The sequence below is a fragment of the Mesoplodon bidens genome (genome assembly GCF_964165515.1).
Source record: "Mesoplodon bidens genome assembly, chromosome: 20".
Classification (NCBI taxonomy): domain Eukaryota; kingdom Metazoa; phylum Chordata; class Mammalia; order Artiodactyla; family Ziphiidae; genus Mesoplodon; species Mesoplodon bidens.
Window position 1 is genome coordinate 20,101,369 of NC_138181.1, and position 22,624 is coordinate 20,123,992.

The 22,624-nt window shown below is 43.6% G+C and overlaps 1 protein-coding gene across 1 annotated transcript in view; it reads left to right on the forward strand.

Moving 5' to 3' along the window:
• Nucleotides 1–16,391, forward strand: part of LOC308608194 (low-density lipoprotein receptor-related protein 2-like) — a gene marked incomplete at both ends in the record, with an annotated part of 36,437 nt that extends 20,046 nt beyond the window's left edge. Inside the window, 16 exons of the mRNA XM_081220918.1 lie at nucleotides 889–1,124; nucleotides 1,995–2,124; nucleotides 2,363–2,547; nucleotides 3,374–3,560; nucleotides 4,126–4,344; nucleotides 4,733–4,916; nucleotides 5,952–6,153; nucleotides 6,242–6,406; nucleotides 6,583–6,783; nucleotides 7,637–8,186; nucleotides 8,601–8,726; nucleotides 9,814–9,924; nucleotides 11,302–11,538; nucleotides 13,871–14,339; nucleotides 15,822–15,965; nucleotides 16,382–16,391. Of these exons, the coding sequence (XP_081077044.1) occupies nucleotides 889–1,124; nucleotides 1,995–2,124; nucleotides 2,363–2,547; nucleotides 3,374–3,560; nucleotides 4,126–4,344; nucleotides 4,733–4,916; nucleotides 5,952–6,153; nucleotides 6,242–6,406; nucleotides 6,583–6,783; nucleotides 7,637–8,186; nucleotides 8,601–8,726; nucleotides 9,814–9,924; nucleotides 11,302–11,538; nucleotides 13,871–14,339; nucleotides 15,822–15,965; nucleotides 16,382–16,391 (3,356 nt within the window). The remainder of the gene's footprint in view (nucleotides 1–888; nucleotides 1,125–1,994; nucleotides 2,125–2,362; nucleotides 2,548–3,373; nucleotides 3,561–4,125; nucleotides 4,345–4,732; nucleotides 4,917–5,951; nucleotides 6,154–6,241; nucleotides 6,407–6,582; nucleotides 6,784–7,636; nucleotides 8,187–8,600; nucleotides 8,727–9,813; nucleotides 9,925–11,301; nucleotides 11,539–13,870; nucleotides 14,340–15,821; nucleotides 15,966–16,381) is intronic.
• Between the last annotated feature and the right edge of the window lie 6,233 nt (nucleotides 16,392–22,624).

The window sequence follows — 22,624 nt, forward strand, 5'->3', positions numbered from 1 at the left end:
TTCAAAGACCTTAATCACGTTGTGGGATTAGGGTAGAAGAGGGAATTGGGAGAACTGAAGTGAAAAGAAGGGGAGCCCAGGTAAGGCACCGTGATGGATTTGGATGTGAAGGTGGCTGAGTGGGTAACCAGAGGATGTGAATGCACCTGGGCTTTAGGAGAACATCGGGAGGCAAGAGGTACGAGAAGGAAGTAGGGAGGAACCCAAGGTATAATTTACTTCTCAGTTCATATGGATAGTTTTGCCTAGGGCCTGACTCTTTTTCTTTTTCTTTTCTTTTTTTTTTTTTGGCGGTACGCGGGCCTCTCACTGTTGTGGCCTCTCCCGTTGCGGAGCACAGGCTCTGGACGCGCAGGCTCAGTGGCCGTGGCTCACGGGCCCAGCCGCTCCGCGGCATGTGGGATCCTCCTGGACCGGGGCACGAACCCGTGTCCCCTGCATCGGCAGGCGGACTCTCAACCACTGCGCCACCAGGGAAGCCCTGACTCTTTTTCTTGAATCAAGCCAATGAACTTCTGTCTAGAGGAACTGAGTCCAAGAACATAAGTTGTAGGGTCTGTTGGGTATTATGGGAGAATCTCTTTTTTCATGCGTGACATTAGGATTTCAGAGGGGAATCCCACTACCCTGCCTATCCCAGCATCCTTCTACAGTCCTCCCATCCCTGTCCCTCAGCCCTCGTTTTCCAATACAAAGAGGATTTTCTGGGCTAGCTTAGTAGGCCTTTTCTGCCCTAACACTCTAGTTGAACCACCTTCCTGCCCTAATACCCGCTGGGGCTTAGTTCCCAAGGTGACAGCAGAAGACTGAGAGTCTTCAAGTCATTTTATTTGCCATCAAATTGCTTCCCCATCTGGCTGAGTTCTTACCTAGAGCTTTGTTTTTCAGTTCATGAAAAATGCAGTGCATCTGAATTTAAATGTGAGAATGGCCAATGTATATCTTCTTCCCTGCGTTGCGATGGGAACCGGGACTGCCTGGACCACTCGGATGAAGAGGGCTGTTCTGCCTGGCCCCTGCCATGCCCGTCAGGGGAGGTGAAGTGCCCGAGGAGTGGAGAGTGTGTGTTGGCAGACTGGATATGTGACCACGACTTAGACTGCAAAGATGGAACTGATGAGAAGGTAGCCCACTCTCTTTCAGAAAAACACAGTAGACTTCTAATTGTAACAGTAACACATGCTTCCTCACAGAAGACTTGGGAAAACGCAAGAACAGAGAAGTCTCCCACAATTCCTGCCCAGAAAGCCACTCATAACTACATCAAAGTGTCCAAAGTGTTAAGAACCTCTTGTTGAAAGTCAAACCTGTAAGAGGTCTTTATGGGAGGTTTGCAAGTGTTAGGTCTTGATGGTCGTGGCTTAAATGTCCTGCTTAGAGAGATGCTTTGAAGCTCCACCTGACAGTCATCAAGACGTACAATGATGCTCCTGCATCGTATGCAATGCAGCCCGGGTTTGAACCTACTGCTTGCATTTGACCTTAAGAAAGCACTTATACCCTGATGCTCTATTTCCTCATCAGTAAAACGAGTAGTGTCTGAGGGGCTGGGGTGTAGCAGATGCACAGATCTGAGATATCCTTCCCTCCTGTACCAGACATCCTGCACCAGATCTGAGAATCCAAGTCAGATTAGGTGCAAAATGCTGGAGTGTGCGTTAGAAATGGTGCGAATTCTAGAGAAGAGTTTCTAGAGCAGACTTTTTTTGCTTATGCTTCTTAAATGAAATTAAGGCTTCCTGGATGCTCAGTTTGCAAAACAAGAGATTTCTTCCCACTTTCCCACCCACGTTGGTATCACCTACAGTTCCTTGCCTAAACTCCAGCTGCGGAAGGAGTTTCTTATAAACCATGTCACCTGACTTTTCAGGCTCTGGTCTCGTTGCAGAAGGGACTTGAGGGTTGTCTTGTAACCCAGGCTTCCTCGTCCTCTGAGGACCCTTCTGGGCTCTGAATGCAGGTGGTGTTGACCAAGTCGCTCGCTGTCTCCTCAGGACTGTGACCCCGAGGAGCTTCGCTGTGGCTCGAGGCAGTGGCCCTGTGCCAGTGGAGACCAGTGCGTGCCTGAGCCCTGGCGCTGTGATGGGCAGAGTGACTGCAGGGACGGCAGTGATGAGGCCGGATGTAAGTGCAGGGGGAGAAGGCAGATGGCTTCAAAGGGGCGCCTGCCGCTTGCTGCGTCTCAGCGTGGGAACCCAGCTCAGCGAGCAAATGCTGCAGGACCTGAAATCCATCCCTTTGCCAGGATGGAGGCATCCGGGCTGTATGCACGGGAGAGAGCCTTGCTGTGGGAGGGATGTTTGGCGGGGAGCGGGGTGCGGGGGGTGGTTTGACTATAAAGGCAGAAAGTCATCCTCTCCAGGCCCCTTGGAGAACTGCGGGAGTTCCGAGTTCCAGTGCCGCTCCTCTGCCTGCCTGGACCTCAGCCTGGTGTGTGATGGGAAGGAGGACTGTGCCGACGGCTCAGATGAAGGCGAGCAGTGCTCGTCGTCCGCGTGCAGCCAGAGACAGTGTTTCCACACCTGCTACCCATCCCCACGTGGGCCTGTGAGTTGCTTCAGTTCCTGTGCTCTGGCAGCTAGAGACTTGGTGTAGGGAAAGGGGTGCTGTTCTCATTCAGGGTGTCTGCTCCCTACACGCTGAGTCTTACACGGCAGAGCCGTGCTGACCTGTCCACCCATGTCCCTGTGCTTGAGCCTTTCTGCTGAGTCCTGCTAGCTCCTTTCCTATCTCATGGCTTCTGGAACCCTACTACCCGGCTCCAGAAGCTCTCCTATGGTGGTCCTTCCCATGCCATCTATGAGCGCTGGGTGACATTCAGGGTGAAGCAACAAGTTTTGGGGGGATTGTCCCAAGAGCCAAGCAACTCCCCACCATGTTGCAGCTCAGGAAGTTGAGTACATATCCATGTGGAAGTCCTTTCCGTGTGGGTGTTTAGAATATGACTTCCCCTTCAATGGAGGACTGTCCGTGTTCTGGTCTGGCATTATTGGGTGGCTAGACACGGTGAACTTGATTCTGATGGGCAAGTGGAAGAAAACTGTGCTGATGTCTGGTCCTAGTAACATCTCTATTGGCAGAAAACCAGTTCAGTGAAGTCTACGAGTCTCCTCACGGATTCTGCTGGGGTCTGGGCGTCCTGGGCTGAACTGGGCACCTTTGATAACTTGGGGCCCCTGGTGGTGGCAGGGGTGTGGGGTGTGCGGCAGGAGATGGAGAGAGTGACTGCATTCGAGATGAAGTCGGTTCCAGGAACGGTTTGAGGTGCTGACATCGATTGTATCGCCATGTGCTTTTTATATCAAGGCTGAGGTCCTTTTATCAATATTGTACTTGTCTTCAGAAAGTCTTCATGTTTTCCAACCTCTCTCAGGTATGTGCTTGTGAGCGAGGCTTTGAGCTGAAAAGCAGTGGCCGAATCTGCGAGGATGTGGATGAATGCCAGAGATTGGGTGGTCAGCCTTGCAGTCAGACCTGTATCAACACCAAGGGCTCCTACAGCTGCACCTGTCATCCTGGCTACTCGCTGGAGCCTGATGGCCATACCTGTAAAGCAACAGGTAAACGAGCTGGGAGTATCTCCTAAGCTGTGGGTCGAGAGTTTGGAGGTCCTAAATCGTCCAGGAAAACCAATGCACATCTCTCTTTCTTAGGTCGTAAGTGCTCCTGCCTGCTTTATCTGTCTTCAGAACAAGACTTGCACAATCCCAAAGCTCCCTTTTTATACTTCGTATTTCAGACTGAATTCAAGTCTGAAAGTATCTACCAATAAGGCATTATTATAAGAAAATCATAACTTGAACCTCTGTATGCATGGGTCAGCCTTACCAGAAGTTAGAATAAATATCCAAAGCCCTGAAAAGCACTTCTTTCCTACCCAACTACCCCCAAATATTTAGTTGTAAATGTGGTTTTCAATTTAAGCTAATTATGCCTTTATTCTGAGTATCTTCAAACCATGGGTATTAGCTTAACCGTTACATGAAGGAAAGAACTACTTAGATGCCAGCTAGATGGTTTCACAGCCTTGGCAATGAGAAGGCAAAAACTACTTTGTCCTCTGATTCCTTAGCAGTGCTGGGTTCCCTGTTCAAACTCCTTAAGAAAGCAGTTCTTTTTTGACAGGTACTGAACCGATCCTGCTTGTGGCAATTCAGTTTAAGCTACTCCTCTATGGATTGAGGAGCTTAAAAGAAGATATTCTGGCAACTATAGACAAGAACCTGATTATTTTCTCTATTGACTATGACTTAGTGGATCAGAAAGTCTTCTGGACCGATACCAGTGCGGAAAGTATTAGATGGATAAGCATGGACACGAAGAAGAAAGGGACTGTGGTGAAAGGTATGTCCCCTTATAGAGACTCTCATCCTGCCCTTACTAAATACACGTAGCATGAAAAATAAGATGAGTGGCCATGAACTTTCTAAACATTGGTTTATACCTCCTTAACAAAAAGGGATCAAGCCTTGCTAGTTGCTTAGAAATGAGAAGATGCATCTCAATAGATATGAAGTCCAACAATAAGTCAGTGATCATTACTCGTAATGGTCATCTTCCTCTACAAATAGTACTTTGGGAACATTTAAATGAAGACTGTTCTGATGGAGATGCATATACCAGTTGGAAAATGAATTAACATGGCATGCAAGTCTGATGCCTGTGAGCTTCAAGCTTGCAAAAACCTATAATTTAACCTAAGTACACATGTTGAATGGTTTCCTCTCTTCAGGAATAAAGTCAGACTATATAGCGGTTGACTGGATTGGGAGGAATCTCTACTGGACAGATGGGACAGCTGGTCAGATTTTAGCAATTCAGTTGACTGCTGTTTGGAGAGGAAAATCTGAGTACACGATCGTCCTGGACAATGACTTGAACCAACCACGATCTTTGGCTTTAGATCCCCTAAATGGGTGAGTCCAGGTGTCACAATGCCTCGTCAAGTCTGTTTGTTGTTCTTCTTTAGTTCTACTTTGGTTGTGTTCCCTCAACACAGAACGAGTGAACAGAAACCTTATCTGACTTTATTTTAGATCTTATGACGATGTGAGTCAACCATACATAGTTGTTTTGAAAGCTCCTGGAAAAAGTCCTTTATTTCCGGAAAGTGAGATGTAGGTGTGCTCACCTGGTGGCCCATCTATACTTTCTTTTGCTAAAATAAACAAATATACCTCAGAGTGGAAAATTATTATGGCTTTAAAATGGCAGGAGGAGGGAGAATGAAACTAAGGATTGTGTTTAATTTACAGTAATGTGATTGGTGGTGGTGATGGGGGCAGAGTAATTGGGTGTGTGGGTGGAGCCTGGGTTCTTTTGTCTAGAGCCCTTCCCTCTGCAAGGGCCAGGAACTTGTAGACAGCATTTCCAACTTGTCTGAGCTAAGCCCTGATTGGGATGGCCATGTGTATCAAATGTAAGAACAAGACAGAGCAACAGTCGGGATCCAGAGGTGACCCAGACCAGATACCTTCCCTCTGCTTTTCTCACCTTTTCAATACCTCCAACCAGGAATCTGGTAACGTAGTTCTCAGAAAATTGGCAGGAGCTTCCTGATGCATCTAATGACTTGTGACCAAGAATGAGTTCTGAGGCACACATCTGCATGTGGAACTAGCCTACTTGCTAGCCCAGAAAAGACTGGCAGGTTCCCAAAAGATTGGCTAGCCCAGAAAAGATTGATATTTTCCAGGCTAGGGACTAATATATTTCTTAGACTTTTTGTACAGCTGTCATTATAGGTATTTTATCCCTAAGTGATAAATAAACAATCACCATAAAATTTCAAGGAAAATGTTTTACTATCTTACAAATTATGCTTAAGGCACAGACCAAATTTAATTTTGAGGGAAAGAAATAATTAGGCTGTAAATCAGTGTTTTAAGGAATGAACGGATGTTATTTTCCATGAGGTAACACTTTATCTCAAGGCTGACTTATCCACATAGGTTAATGTACTGGTCTGAAATTGGAGGAGAACCTCAAATAAAACAAGCTGGAATGGATGGGAGCAGCAGAAAAATACTCCTCAATCAAGGTCTTGGCTGGCCAACTAGCATAGCTCTCGACAAGATGAGTTGGAAGATATTCTGGTCTGATGACAAATTTCACTGCATTGGCTCTGTCAATCTAGACGGTACTGGTATTCGCGTAAGTGTTCTTTTGGTATTAGGCTGGTGTGAGATGTCATGTGCCTTGTGTAAAACTCACCCCGGGAACCTCACCATCACCATTTTAGATGTTGCAGCTAACACAAATCAAGAGCCCCTTTTTGGTTGCTGTGTTTGAAGATGAAGTCTTCTGGTCTGAAATGAAGACGAGAACAGTACAGCGCATGAAAAAGACGACGGGCAAGAACAGGGCTGTCCTCATCAAGCGTTTGGAGCAGCCTTACGGACTTAAGGTCTATAGTTTACGTTTCAAAATATCCCCGATCCTCCCTGGAAAGGCTATGTGTATGAGCTGCCCAAGGACAAACTGTAGTGACATCCATCTATAATGACTAAAAGGCAAGATTGAACCACTTGCCATTTTGAAGGATTCGGCAATGCAGAGTGACATCTAGCTGTTTTCTTCCAGATAATGCACGAAGTGCTACAGCCCAGGTCTTCGAATCCTTGTCTGGACACTGGGTGTTCTCACTTGTGCCTTCTGAGCCCGCAATCCAAGGGAAGCTGTCATTGCCCAGTTGGACTCGTGCTTGCAGATGATGGCATCAACTGTGTTCCACTCAAGGAGTCTGCATTTCTGTTCCTTGGGTTGCCCACAGTTATCATGCAGGTACTGTCCTATCCTGTCACATGTCTGTGCTTGGGCCTCAGTCTGTTTCAGACTTTGAGTAACTTGAATTCTCTTGAATTCAAGAGAATTCCCCTTGGCATATTCTTTAAATGCAATTTAAATTTGAATAGTCACTGTGTGCTGGGAGCTATGATGACCAAAACAAGGTAGCTATGAAATGAAGACCACTTCTACTCAAATTCCTTAAGAAATGCTTAGTACCTCAGAACACAGTGAGGTTAGGAATCTGACAGTGTGTTTAACTTGGTTGAGTTGTCCAAGCACCTAGCTGATGATGTAGAGTAATTCCAAATACAAGCAACTCAGCTGGGTTCTAACCTAGGGGGCAAGTATATTTTGTGAGGGAACTTTTCTTAAATCATAGGAGGATAAAAGGTAGTAACAAGCAATTCACCCCTACCTTCTACCATCCAGAGGACTTGTCGACTTCGGCATTTTAAAATGACAAAACATACTTTGGGGTTGGAAGACCGACTTCAGTTTCAGTAAGATCTTAAAAGTGGAATCTCATTTAAAGAGGAGGGTCTTTAACATATGAGTGTATCAAATCCACACGTTGTACACCGTAAACTCACGCCGTGTTATATGTCAATTTTATCTCAATAAAAATTTTAAAAATTAAGGGGAGGGCCTTTCACAGAGGAGTAAATCTTCAAAGCACGTGGATTCAAGGAATTTTAAGTGCCTGAAGCTCCAGGAAGGGAGGGAAGTACGATCTGCTTTTAGACGATAGACTATATGAAAATCTGAATTTAAGTATCTTAACAGCAAGATCAAGATGAAGAATTAAATTAGACTCAACTGGTGCCATCCACTTAATTTTTTCCCATAGATTTATCTGAAAAATCTAGAAGCTTCAGGAGGACGAGCAACTTTACCAGAACATAGGCTTCTTCCCTTTACCAATGTGAACCAGCTTGCATCAATGGACTACCTTGTCCAGGAGAAGGTACTCTACCTGTCTGAGTTGAATAAGGGTGATATCTGGCTACTGAGGCTCAAAGAATCTGGAAAGCTCTCTTGGAGGAAAATCATATCTGTGGAGGGCACAGTGATTGACCTTGCTGTGGACTGGTTGAGTGGACACGTATACTGGATTGACAGTGAGAATCCTTACATCAACGTAGCTTCCTCCAAAGGCCAGTATGCCACGGTCTTGCTCAGTGAAAGTCTTTACCGCCCCACCTCTGTCGTGCTCCACCCCCCGACTGCAGTCATGTGCTTTGTGGACCTGGGTCCCCAGGATGACGGTAGGCGTGGCTCCAGCATTGAATGTGCCTCCATGGATGGCAGCAAGAGGAAGGTGCTCTGGCAGAAACCCCAGGTCCCTGTGGGCCTGACCTTTTCTGATGCAGGGACCCGATTGTACTGGGCTGATCCTGGTAAGCAGTTATCTTCTACACCCTAAATCTGAGTGTGAGGGACCCTGCCAGAGAAATAGAGATGTTCTGCTTTCTGGTCTTCAGCTATAACTTCAAATAGCTTTTAGGTCTGAGTTTACATTTTCTGCACCACCTTCTAAACAAATACAATCATTCCCCATCCTGAGCAGCATATGGTAGCCCAGAGAGTCCTGCCGTTGCCTTTTGGTGAAGGAATGAAATCAAGAACTTAACAAATATGCATGAGCAAATCTTTGTGTATTACTGTTAGAGTAGAATTAATAAGAACTGGTCTTCAAAAGATGCATGGCAGACAGTGATCTCCTGGAGGGGAGGCAGAACAAGACATAAAGAGCTACAGGATGGAGTGCAGCTGTTTGGGCCCCGAGAAATTAACTGAACCTCTGCTTCTAGGGAGAGGACTCATAGAAAGTATTCAACAGGATGGCTCTCGATACAGACTAGACCGCAGAGGAATTCAGGGCCTTAACCTCTTTACGTATGGCCAAGGCATGATGTTCTGGAGCACAGTGGATGATGGTAGGTCTTAACTCTACAATTGATTGTCTTCGTGAGCTGAATTAACTAGTGGGTATCTAAAGCGAAGCTGCTACTGCTTAGCACTGATCTTTGGCAGTGCTTTTCTTTTGGAAGAATAGCTAAGCAACTTCCCTAATTTAACATGTATATGTTAATAGTGATTCTGTGCTTTAGAGGAGCTTTTACTTATTTGGTTATTCTTTATATATCAATATGCTTAATCCTGTTCTGCCTGAGATTTGTGGCTGTCATATGAGGTTCTTGGCTTTGGAGGACACCAGGGTATGGTACAGACAGAACTGGGTCAGGAATTGGAAATAGGTGGTAAAACTGCTTTGTCAGTTAGTAGCTGTAACCTATAACATGAAGCAAGTGTACCTGTCTCGGTTGACTAAGTACACATGAAAGTACTAGATGAACTGTAGAGCATTCTATACTTGCAAGGTATTTCTAGTATTCAAAGAGATTGTCTAAACCACAGTACTCTAGTATATTATTTCTGACTAATCTAGATTTGGTAAAACTGGAAAATGCTGCTTAAAGTAAATCTGTCTCTTTATATTTCCCAGTGTTGGTCCATTGACCAGTTTTGCTGGTCTCATGAAAATTGCAAAAATAACTTGTCAGATCCTACCCCAAAGATGCTAAATTATTAGGTATGTGGTGAGACCTTTGCCATTTATTTTAAGATCCCCTGGTGACTCTTGTTGCAGACAAGCCATTTTCAGAAATACTGTTCTGGAGCAATGTTTAAAATCATTATCCATCAATTGCATGAGCTGCATTTAGGTGTCTCGTATCCTAATTTTCTGTCTTTATATTTGGATGTGTATCAATGTGCTGGATGTAACTTCCATCGGACTTTACTTTCAACAAAGCCATAGAACTGTTTTTTACTGATCTTGAAGTTTCTTCCCAGAAACAAGATTTAGAAAAATGCATGTCTCTTCTTAAAACTCTTGTTATTCACCTGGAATTTTTGCAGATGAGTGACAGTTTTCATACTGAGCAATGGTCTTTGTCTAGGAAATGGTCATAAGACAAAATATCACTTCTGTTAATGATTGTTCGCTGGCTTTTGTTTCAGCCCAAATCAATAAAGTTTGGTACAGCAAAGCAGAACTTTCAGAAAACCAGTGGTTCCAAGTAGATCAGAAGATTGTGGATTTAAAAGTTTATAGTAAACTTAGCCAACAGGGTAAGCAACCTTGCAGTGATTATAACAACACTGAAGTCTACTGAATTTCCCCATGAAGGGATTGTTCCATCCTGCAATATCTCCTTGGAATATTTTTGTGTTTCCCATTAAGATATTTCTCTGGCACATTCCTGTAGATCTGCATAACTCTCTTATCTTTATGCGTTATGTATGGTCTGGTTCTCATATATAGCTAGTCCTGTTATGGAGCTAGTAGACACAATGGTGGTAAGGATGTTGGGCTGGGGTTTGGTATACTCGGGTTCTATTTTAAGTTCTCTTACTGTAGACTGAATTACAGCTGTGATATAATCGAAATCCCCTTTTAGTTCGAAAGTGAAACTGGTCTTCATTCTACTCATTGTCACTTGTATCTACTTGTGGTGTTAACTTTGAAATATCAACTCCAGGTGCTCAGATGTGTTTCTCCACCTTTCTTATAGACACAGATGCCTAACTGAGTGTTTGAGGAGGGTGATGCTGGGCTTAACATAGTAATAGATGAAATCTGTTCCTAGCTGAGATAAACACCAACAATAATTAGTGTTAAATAGTTAACCATACCTATCACTACCATATATGATGGGTGTATTAGTCTTAAGGGAGTGCTGCTCCACTGGTTGGTTTTTGAAAGCTAAACTTTATAAACCAGTACGAGTCATGCTTAAACTCCTGAAGTCTTGGCTTTGTGGGGAGAACCTTTTTAGAATTCTTCAGTGTAATAAATGGTCATCCAAGTGATGATGATCTATCACTTACTTCTGAGAACCAGAAGGAGGGTCCCTGTCACCTCTGAAGTACATTTTATCTTCAATATATCCATAATCTATTCCAGAATTCCTGGAATATGTCAGGAGGTAAAACCACTAGAAGTCAAGGCTTGAGATAGAAGTCTTAGATATAAATGGCTGACTTAATCAGACTCCTGTCCCCCACCCCCCAACCCCCACCCCTAGCAACCACCCATCTGTTCTCTGTATCTGTGACTCTTAGAGGGATGAGAGAGACCACAGCCTCCATGCTCTCATCTAAAGAGAGCTTTATTTCTAAGGCCCTTCTAGTTCCAATGTTGGCTACGTGGTGCAAAGGGGAAAGAGAACTTACAGTGGATCTTGGATGGGCCAGAGTTCACCTCAAGTTTTCTTAAGCTGGTCCTTTGTCTGAACTCCTGGCCTTCTAAAACCATCCTTATCCATGAAGAAGAATCACCAATTACTTGGTACTTAGTTGGCTAAAACGAATTAAATTGAAAAGCTATCTACTCTGGGAAAAAACATCTGGGTCCTCTAACTCTGATAGTCTATTTGCAAAAGTTTGCAGAAGACCCTTCTGAAATAGTCTAAATCAATATTTTTTTTGGGGGGTGGGGATCCACAGGTAGTAACCGTTGCTCAAAAGACAATGGAGGATGCAGCCATATCTGTTTACCAAACCCGGAAGGGCAGACTTGTAAATGTCCCAGTGGGTACTACTTGGCTGACGTAAAGAAATGTATGGAAGCTGTCCGATGCTCTGCGCCGTCACAATCCTGTAAGGATGGTCAGAAATGCATTTCTGTGGCGCAGGTTTGTGATGGTCGTGCTGACTGTCTGGATGGATCTGATGAAATGGACTGTGAGTAACTCCTACCCAGGACCCACCACTGGTCACCATGGTGATTTACCTTTAGTAATATCTAATTCCACAGTGTCCCTCAAGATTTTATCCTTTAAACTGTTACTTCCTTCTCACTGTGTACTCTTGAAACTGAACATTATGAAACTTCTAACTGGGGGCAATTGGATATAGATTATGTGGACTCTTTGTGAAAAGCTTATGTCCCCGCTGATTTGATTTTACAGTAGGCTGTATGAGAGTGTGCTCCACAGGGCTCAACAGTGTATTTTGTTTGAAAGAGCACTCATCTAACCCAGATCTGATTCAGTCCATGGAAACTGATCACAATAGTGAGCATCGCCTAGGGGGTAAGCAGTTGGGTAAACTTTTTTTTTTTTTTTTTTTTGCGGCACGCGGGCCTCTCACTGCTGTGGCCTCTCCCATTGCGGAGCACAGGCTCCGGACGCGCAGGCTCAGCGGCCATGGCTCACGGGCCCAGCCGCTCCACGGCATGTGGGATCTTCCCAGACCGGGGCACAAACCCGTATCCCCTGCATCAGCAGGCAGACTCTCAACCACTGCGCCACCAGGGAAGCCCATGGGCAAACTATTTGACTTGTCTTGGTTCCCCCTTTTTCATGTGGAAATAGCACTTTCTATCTAATAGAGTTGTTAAGGAATCCAAGAGAATGTGTAGAAAGCTGTCATATTAGTGTATAACACCGTCATGTTAGTACTTAAATGCTAGCCTCAGATGGTTGTTACAGAAATATTGTTCCAAATCGTGCCTTCATGGGAAGATGTCACCGTGGCCAGTCAGCTGAGTGACCAAAATACCTAATTCTGCTGGAACCACCAGCTATAGCTCCGTTGGTATCAAAGTCCCCTTCACTGTAGAGTCAAAGAGACAGTGGGCTTGGTACCGAAACTGGTCATAACCAGTAAAGGAAGAGATTTGGAAAAGGAGCCTTACAGTGAAGAGTTCTCCTTGACTTCTCAACTTAAATTCTTGTTTCCCTAAAACCTGACTAACTGGAAGACCACTTATTACCTCTAAACACTTCATCTTAAATAGGAAAGATAAGCGAGTTTGATTCCCAGAGTTGATTCTATTTTTTAGCAAATAAGGGTGGTTTTGTTGAAAGTGCTGTGTTGGCAGTGACTCAAGGATGGGGGTAAATGAGTGAGAAATTTATCACCTTTACCCTTTAGGTTAGGTTAGGTTTCTGGTTTAAAATGAAACCAGAAACCTGACCTAACCTAGCCTTCTCTTGCTCTTCCATTCTTGATGACCCGGGCCCAAGTATTGATTCTGCTTCTTAACGATTTCACCCTGACTTCTACATAAAGCTTTTTTGGGGGAAGTGGCACTGGGTGTATAAGATTAGGCTGACTTCCTCTGGATGTACCCTACCATCAAGGACCCTAAATGCCCAGGAGTGGAAATCCTCCTGTGATGCCAGCTTAGGGCAGAGGCAAGAAGTAGTCTTTTTGCCAGTTCTGCTGTTTTCACTCCTGGTACTTCTGTCTTCCATGTGAGGAATAATACTTGTGCCAACAATGATAGAGAATATGGTGAAATGCCTTAAACACAAACTTAACTCTTGGATTCCTCTTTGGTTAGAACCCTGTTGCCTACTCCCTGCTTTATGAATGCCCCTCCCACACTGCCATCAAATCTGGTTCAATATTTGCAACTTGTACATCTTGATAAACGTAGTTTACTTGGACTCAAAAAATTTGAAATATTTACCAATAAACCTAATCCTTCTAGTCTGGATATTTACTACTTTGATCTACTACACTCATCCTTACGGAGTAAAACATTTTTGTAACTGGTGGGATTGACCTTGGCTAAAACTCTGCTCACCATCATTTGAAGACAGATTGGTATGATAGACTACACTGGTCCTGAAACCAAGTTTTTTTGTTTTTGTTTTTTGCGGTACGTGGGCCTCTCACTGCTGTGGCCTCTCCCGCCGCAGAGCACAGGCTCCGGACACGCAGGCCCAGCGGCCATGGCTCACGGGCCCAGCCGCTCCGCAACATGCAGGATCCTCCTGGACCGGGGCACGAACCCGTGTCCGCTGCATCGGCAGGCAGACTCTCAACCACTGCACCACCAGGGAAGCCCACTAAAACGAAGTATTTTAAGTGCCTTAAGATATGTAGTTTTTTATCAGCTTTTAATAGTTTTTTTGTTTAGCCAAAAGTAATGGTAGTGATCATGATTTCATAAATTCAAACTTATCTGGTTAAGTTCACTACAATTCTTGTTCTTCTGAAATAGTCTTAATTTACAATGACAAACTTGTGTATATACTCCCACTCACACCTACTGTTTTTGTAGGTACCTATCCACATAAAACCCATTCGACACCAACACCTAAAATGTCAGAGGCTGGAAAAAGACTGACACCAAAAGCTGCCCAACCTCTCCAGGGTACCAAGTCTACCAAGGCTAAATCTCCAGGTCCAAAGGCGATGAATTATCCTGTCAGAAAAACGCTAACCCCTCTGATGCCTGCTGTAGACAGCAAGACTCCAGAAACCAAGGAAGGAGTTCAGCCCAAGGACTCACAGAAGGGAAAACTTCTGCTCTGTAGCAGTGATTTCTGTAATGGAAGGGGAATCTGTACAATGGAAGGAGAGCTGAGAAAATGCAGCTGTCTGATGGGATACGGCGGAGAGTTCTGTGAAGAAGCAGCACGTAGACCTGCCCCTGGCCACATGGCCCTCAGCTTAACCATAGCCCTGTCAGCTGTTCTGGTCCTTCTGGGAGCATTTGTATATTTCAGAAGAGAACACAAATTAAAACGGTGAGCAGCTACTAATGTCCTCATGGGAGGATTTTATTCCAAAGAAGGCTTATTAAATAAAATTAAAACAAGATTAATGACATTGGAGATATGAACCCACTCTAGAAATTTGCCCTCTGAGAAAAGATTTGAGCAACAAAGCAGCCTGGATGCTGACCTGGAAAAATCATACTTGGGACCATCTCTTTGAGTGAGACCTGGGACAAACAATATTGTAAGGGGTACGTGGCATTTATGCAGATAAAATCTGCCTCAACAGCAGTCAGTGACACAGTCTCAGGGATGATGTCAGGAGAGTCCCCTCCAATGAGGCAAAGTTAGGGCCAATGACCGTCTGGAGGAAAAATTTGTTAGGTGTGTTCGTTTGCTAGGGCTGCTTAAACAAGTACCACAGACTGCGTGTCTTAGACAACAGAAACTTATTTTCTCACAGTTCTGGAAGCTGGAAGTTTGAAATCAATGTGTCAGTGGGGTTTGTTTCTTCTGAGGCTGAGGTTTGCTTTTCTCCTTGGATTGTAGATGCAGACTTCTCCCCGTGTCTTCACGTGGTCTTCTCTCTGTACATGTTCATGTCCTAATCTCCTCTTCTTATAAGGACACCAGTCCTATTGGATCAGGGCCCACACTAATGACCTCCTTTTCACATAATTACTGCTTTGATGACCCTATCCCCAAATATGGTCACATTCTGAGGTACTAGGGGTTAAGACTTCAACATATGAATTTTAGGGGGACACAACATAGCCCTTGACAGGAGGTGAAATAAACTCATGAGAGGTTTAAGGCAAAAGCATAAAGTTTTGTCTAAAAGCAAGAGTCACTGAGTTAAAGAAACAAACAAGAATAACTCAAAAATGATTGAGTAAGAATGATGACAAAATAAGCTTTAGGAAGATACACTAACTGAAGAAATTGATTAGATAAACATATTGGCAAAGGACATTAAGCAGCCTGTGTATGGAGAGATGTTACAGAGATGACCAAAATCCTTACAAGTTACATGTCCTCTGCCCAGCCTTCACTTTGCAGACTGAAGAAAAGGCCAGGAGAAATGATATATCTTTGCCTAAAGTAACACTGGTCAATAGCCAGCCAACTGGTTAATGTTAAGATGAACTGAGGTGCTTCCCTTGGGCTTCTGTCAGTCAGGCCTGTCTTCTACATTAACCTGCTTTCTTAACTCACCTGTGTCCAGTTGCTACTTACCTGTTTTTGGATTCAGTTCTCACTGACTCCAATTTCCTAGTTTCCTCTCAATTGAGAAGATGTATCATTTTGGAAGTTAAGTGAATGCCTAGTAACAAATCATAACTGACTCAAGTATTGGCCATTCTAGGCCAGTTCTTTGTTAAAGGGACATTTAAAATAGGGCATAGTTCCCATAACAACTTTTGATAGGGGACGAGTTGGCCATTTCTAACCATGGCCCATTCCCAGCTTCTACCTTAAGGAACAACTCTTTTGACTTTCTCTGATTTCTAGAAACAGTACAGCATCATCAAGGAATTTGACCTGCCATAAAGAAAATAACCAAGAAGAGGAGAATCTAATGAATAGTGAGACTTTTGTCAATGAAGCCTATGATGAAGAGGTATGCCTGGGAACTGTCTTCGAGGAAAACAGGTGGTGAGATCCAGTCACAAAATGCCCCTTCCAAAAAATCCTAGCAGGGTGAAAGTAGGCAGTGTTAACTTAAAGAGTTTTTTGTTATTGGCAAATGATGTTATCATGTAGACCAAATGAATGCTCAGTAACTTTTTTGATTTCATATTCTGTTCAGTCTCTTGTTGTTCAAACCAAAGTGAAACATACATCTGAAACAGTAGTCAAGAAATTTGGCTTTTGGTGGACTTCCAAAAGGAGTTCAGTACTCTTGTGGGGTGGAGTGAGGTGTATTCAGGGTTAGTTAACATTACCCTTAAAATTTATGTCCCTCCCATCCCGTGATCTCTGCTAACTTCCACACAGCTCAACCACTTCTGTGTTTTTGCTTTGTTTTAATATAATGCGTATTCTCTAATTTCAAGTCTCTTTTTCTACAGGAATTGTTAACCTCTTTACAAACTGACTAACCTGACAAAAGAGGAGCTGAAACATCTCAATAAAAACTGTTTATATATTTCACTGTGTACTGTTTTAACTTCTGTAACAGTCTGTGGTAAATGGTAACTTCATATTAAAATAACTGCTTTTTATTTTTTTAATTTATTTTATTGAAGTATGGTTGATTTACAATGTTGTGTTAATTTCTGCTATACAGCAAAGTGTTTCAGTTATACATTTACATACATTCTTTTTCATATTCTTTTCCATTCTGGTTTATCACAGGATACTGAATATAGTTCCCTGTGCTACACAGTAGGATGTTGTTGTTCATCCATTCTCTATATAATGGTTTGCATCTGCTGACCCCAGACCCCCAATCCCTCCCTCCCCCACCACCCACCTTGGCAACCATAAGTCTGTTCTCTATGTCTGTGAGTCTGTTTCCGTTTCATAGTTAAGTTCATTTGTGTCATATTTTAGATTCCACATATAAGTGATAAAATATGGTATTTGTCTTTCTCTTTCTGACTTACTTTACTTAGTATGATAATCTCTGGGTCCATCCATGTTGCTGCAAATGGCATTATTTCATTCATTTTTTATGGCTGAGTAATACTCCATTGTATGTATGTACCACATCTTCTTTATCCATTCAGCTGTCAAAAGACATTTAGATTGCTTCCATGTCTTGGCCATTGTGAATAGTGCTGCTATTAGCATAGGGGTGCACGTATCTTTTTGAATTATAGTTTTGTCCAGATATATGCCCAGGAGTGAGACTGTTACCAAAAGTGTGGTCCAGCTGCTCACTGCTCAAAAGCCAATAAAGAGGCAAGGTTGGTGGAAGTTTGCTTTATTTCTCAAGCCGGCAACTGAGGGGGGACGGTGGACTCCTGTCCAAAGGCCAACTCCCCCCGCAACAATCAGTGGACAAGAGCTTCTACAGGTGAAGGGAGGGGGCTACATGCAGAAAGAGCACAGTCATCTTGAAATTGGTCAGGCTGTGGTCTGATCAGTGTCATCTTGACTTTTGTAAGTACAGTAATCTTCAGTTCCAGGGTCAGTTTGTTCCCATTTCTTTGAGGCCAGCTCTCAGAATTGTGGCAGCTTATGTCATGGCTACAGTCTAGTAATCATGTAGTTAACTTCTTCCACCTGGTGGGGGTTTTAGTATCTGTAATACTAAATACTAATACATTTTTCCTTAATGGTTAAAGCAGATGTACAATGTATGTTTAATAGGCCACAATCAGGCTGTTTTGGTTAACCTAAAGTGCAAATTAAATCATGTATAAGACGGAAGGACTTCCCCATACCTCAATATGTGAAAATTTCTTCTATCATTCTCCCCTTTTAATTGCGAATCTTTTCATAGAAAGCATTGATAATCAATATATTTTTCCAGCATTGCCAGACTGACTCAGTTGCCTGCTCTGGGTCCATTCATGTCCCTTGATGCTAGGCCTACTTTTTGTTTATCTTTTGGCCTAGATATTCACATTGGATTCTAAAACTAGACACACAGAGGCATTGGCACAAAGGGGCTTTGGACCAGAAGTCATCTCAACCAGCTCATGTCTGCTAGGGAAACATGTAAACGCTACTTAGATCCCAAAGCCCCTTTGTGCCAGTACCTCTGTGTGTCTTCCTGGATCACTACTTTATTCATACCCACATAAGGAATCAAGGGCATTGAATCTGTGATGGGACACAGGTAACAAAGCAGGAGTATGGTCTAAAGTTCAACAGCAGCAACCTTGGGCAAATCACTTAACCATAGAACTGTTACCCAATGATAAAAATAGGATTAACAGAACCTACATCAGGCCATTTGGGTATCGAATTAAAACACAAAAATGCCTGCTTAGCCTGGTACCTGAGACTGATAACATGAGACTAAATTTTAATAAACACAATGATTTGGAAGACTTCTTGCTTCGGGGTTTTCCAGACTATTCATATTTAGTTTCTTGCAGAATGAATTTGTATAGGATGCCAAGGATAAAGAGAAGTTCTAGGCTTATTACTGGGGGTGTAGTGCATAAAACCAACTGTGCTTTGCAGTCAAGTATAAAACTTCCCAAGTACAGATCAACCTGACCTGAAGAACACACGTTGGGGGCTCACCTTCCTTGAGGCTGGGAGACACATGGAACATCATCAAATTGCCTCTGGGGCTCAGCTGTATTTGAGAGAACCTATCTCAGCCGCACAGTACCCTAGACCCCTCTCATCCACAGGGTGAATCTCACATTTCTCTTGCCATCTCGCCCAAGAGCCATCCTCACTGCCAAGCCTGCCCTTGGCAAAGCTCTGCCACTGTCTGCAAAAATGCGTACCAATGACACAAAAGCCTCCAGATTGAAAGCCTGTATGGAAGATATACAACAGAATTATCACTTTCTGGACATGCTTAAGCCGCGGCCTTGGCTCCTTAGACCCTAACCCTCCACCAGACTTGCAGGGCTGGTGTCCTGGCTGGCTCAGTCCACTTTTGTGGGCTCTGCTGGAATGGCACTCTCAGCCCTCCCTTCTGCTCTGCAGACCCATTTCCTGTCTGGGCCCCAGAAACACCCCCTGTCTGCTCTTCCTGGGGAAAAGAGAGCTTACTGGAGCCAAACTGTCACATATGCACTCCTTCCAACCTGCCCACTCTTACTTATATCTTTCCTATTTTGGGTCCTTTATAAATGTGTGCCTATAAATGTGTCCCATCTGAAGTTACTTAACACATCCTGTTACGCTTTCTCTATTCAAGAATTCACAAAATATCTCAATGTCCTTTTCACCAGAAAGGCTTAATTTTATGAAAGAATACTTAAGATTTTATACTTAATTCCTCACAATCTCATCCCCTAAATTGATTGTAATATGTCAATTTCATGACCTTATCTATTTGGAGCAACGGGCACGTTATGAAGCATAAAAGCTTTCTAGTGTGATAATCTCTACATTAATTTCTTAATTCCTCTACAGCTAATACTCGTAGCAGTAAGCCTGTAGAAGATAGAAAATTTGAACTTTGTTATAGAAACTGAACTTCTGTAACCTGGTAAATAGGTTTGAGTTTTCTTCTGGAAGAAAAAGAGCTTTGGAAAAGTGAATTGTTTTATGGTTTAGGCTCAAAGATCCCTACACAAAACTTGACCTTTTGTGTCTATTGCTAGCAATTAAGAGTTAAATTAGGCATTTTATACTGTTGTCCCTTGGTATCCGCGAGGGGTTGGTTCCAGGACCCTCGTGGATACCAAAATCCACGGATGCTCAAGGTCCTTACAGCCAGCCCTCCGTATCCATGGGTTGTGCATTGAAAATACTCCATTTGCATTTGGCTGAATCCACGGATGCAGAACCCGCAGATACGGAAAATGGACTGTGCTTATTCTCTTTAGGAAACAAATTAGGGGAGGGGTCATGGATGATGGGTGTGCTGTACTAAGTTCCAACTGTTTTAACTGCTGGGTGGCTTAGGAAATTCAGGAAAAGTGAGAACTAGAACATGGAGTTTGTTGCTCTCAGGCCAGTTACTAATTTTATGGGTCAATCAGCTTCCCCAACGTTCACTGTTCAAATTTCACATCTCTTCTCTCAGTCTCCTCTAGTTCTTAACCCTCGCTCTCAGAATACTAAATTCAGGAAGGCCCTCTGATAACACTGAATCGAGTCTTCCCAGTTACACAGCTGAAGAAACTGAAATCCAGCAAGAGCAGGGCTTAGGCTATAATTAGGGAATATATTGTTACCCACGTTCTAGAAAACTTGCAGTGACTTTTTCAGTTTCTTCAGCCCTGTGGTGAGTGGCAGTTCTTTTGGAGGCACCCACGGTGGTGGGGGAGGGTTGACAGGCCATCTGTCACATGGATGGCCAAGGTGCTTGGTCACTGGACAAGAATGCGGTAGGGCTGTACTTAAGCCGCTCTCTCCCCTTGCCCCACTGGAGAATCAAGCCCTCTGGTCAGTACTGTCTCCCCCATACCCCCAGCCTTGTCTACATTTTCCTTTATTTGTGCAAATTAAACCTTGTTTTCCTGTGTTCAGTCCTGCTTCATAAAGATTTTCTGGAGGAGGTCACTTTATTGTCTTTAGTGAAAAAAGAACAGAATGTGGGCAGAATTTGTTGGGAAGATGGGGTGAGAATTTCACGTAAGTTTTCACTTGAAATATTAAGGGAATTCCCTGGCGGTCCAGTGGTTAGGATTCCACGCTTTCACTGCCGAGGGCGCGGGTTCAATCCCTGGTCGGGGAACTAAGATCCCTCAAGCCTTGTGGTGTGGCCAAATTAAAAAAAAAAAGAAGAAGAAATATTGATTGAGTTCCTTATTTTCCGCCCTTCCCAAAGGGAGAAAGATCTCATCTGTAATGTCTTGGGAATAGAGGAGGCATGGGTTGTGCTCTACTGGTCTTTGTAAGCCAATCGTAACCCAATTGACAAAGCTGCTCCCGTGGCCTCCTCCCCACCAGTGCTGGTGAGCCCTTGCCCCTGGGTTTCGAGGCAGTGGCCTCAGGCCACAAATTACTTTCCAAGTACCTGATAAGCCGTGCATAAGGTGAGGAAGTACTTGGGTACAGAAATGGCTTTTAGAGGCAACTTTAATATATTAAATTTCTAACAGGCTCTGAAGAAGTGTTATAACCATTCTAGGATTACAAAAATAAACAGAAGCTGTCCATGCCCCTACCTTAAGTTTTGAGGTAAAATGAGTAAGCATACCAAGAAAAGTGCACATCTGAATATTTAAATGATACGTTCAAAGATCACACCTCTAAACTGATGGGGGAAAGTAGTTTAGGGTATGTGTGTAGGAGAAAGTGATGAGGGTGAGAAACCTGAGCCTTGGCCAAATCATGAATGGAATTTAAGCTAAGAGTGAATGATAGGTAAGGAAGATCCTGAGAGTTTTGAAGATGAATTCGTCCTTCACTTTAGGAAGGTCAGGGTGAAGATGTGAGGTGAGTGTGGGGAGAGAGATTCTGGTTATTAAACTTTCCCATCACCTTGCGGACGTGATGCGGCTCTGAAGTTGAAAGATCTTTCTCTGCCTACCGTGCTGTGAGGCTGTCTATACACTGGCAGAATAGAATGTTCTTCAGCTGCTATTCTTATATCAAATTGTTTATATTTGACTCTGAAAACATTCTATACAACAGACTGAATCCAGACTGTATTCCCTCCAAAAAGAGCTATTAGACCAGAAGAGGTCCTCAGATTCACTCAGTTGTACCCCCAGCTTCTTCCTGTCCTTACCATCCCTGTCTAGAGTGACGGAGAAGCAAAGCAAGCCAGTACCAAGACCACTATGGAAACCTGTTTTCACTAATATTTCTTTACTGGGAAATTGGAGTTTGCTGTTCTCTCTGATGTCCAATCTTTTCTTTCAGTTCTCTGCGCAAGCCCCCTCTCCTTCCCGACCACCTTTCTTAAAATACTGCCTTTTTTCTCCAGTCCTTGACCCTGGTTTATTATTTTTCGTTTTCCTTGTACATCTTTCTCACTCTAGAGTATGCAAGTTCTACAAACTTGGGCCTGGAATAAATTTGCTTTCCAAGGCATCCAAAGATGTCCTGACAGGATGACAGGTGCCCCCAAACTTACAAATGATCTAGGCCATGAAGAGGAGGGTGCCTGCTGAAGCATCTTGGACAGCACCTCCACAAGGGATCAACAGCCTGTGTGCCAAGAACCTTACTTCTCCTTAGTGAGGGTGGGCGTCTAGATCAGAGCCCGATTGGTAGATGGGCAGAGCAGAAGCTGTGTTAATGCAGGGTCTGCTCTACTTTCACAGATTCCTCACTCCTCCAGGCAGAGCTTGAGTAATCCTGAAAAGACTTCACTCATTAATGGGGACACATACTCTGTATGTCAGTAGAATTATTAAGAGTGAATATTTTTATAGCAAAAAGAAGTTTAGTTTTCTTAAAGGGATTTTTGGTTTTATTTCTGTGGATGAGGCAAAATGCAGTTCTAACTCAGAGCAAATCTTAATCACCAAATAGGAAGTGTTTTGGATATAAGCCAGTGGACAGGGACAGTGGGCAGGGAGAAGTAAAAACATACAAAGAACCAGTATTGATTGTTTTTACCACAGATTCCCTAGAAACAATGGAATTATGATGCAGGCAAGATTCGGTAGATTTGGTACTTGCCAGAAACCCCAAATCTTTATGTTGTCTGCCAGGTCCTGACTTCTCAGGTGCCCAATTCCTGCCTTTTGAGGTGTCAGCTGAAACAAGCAGGGTTG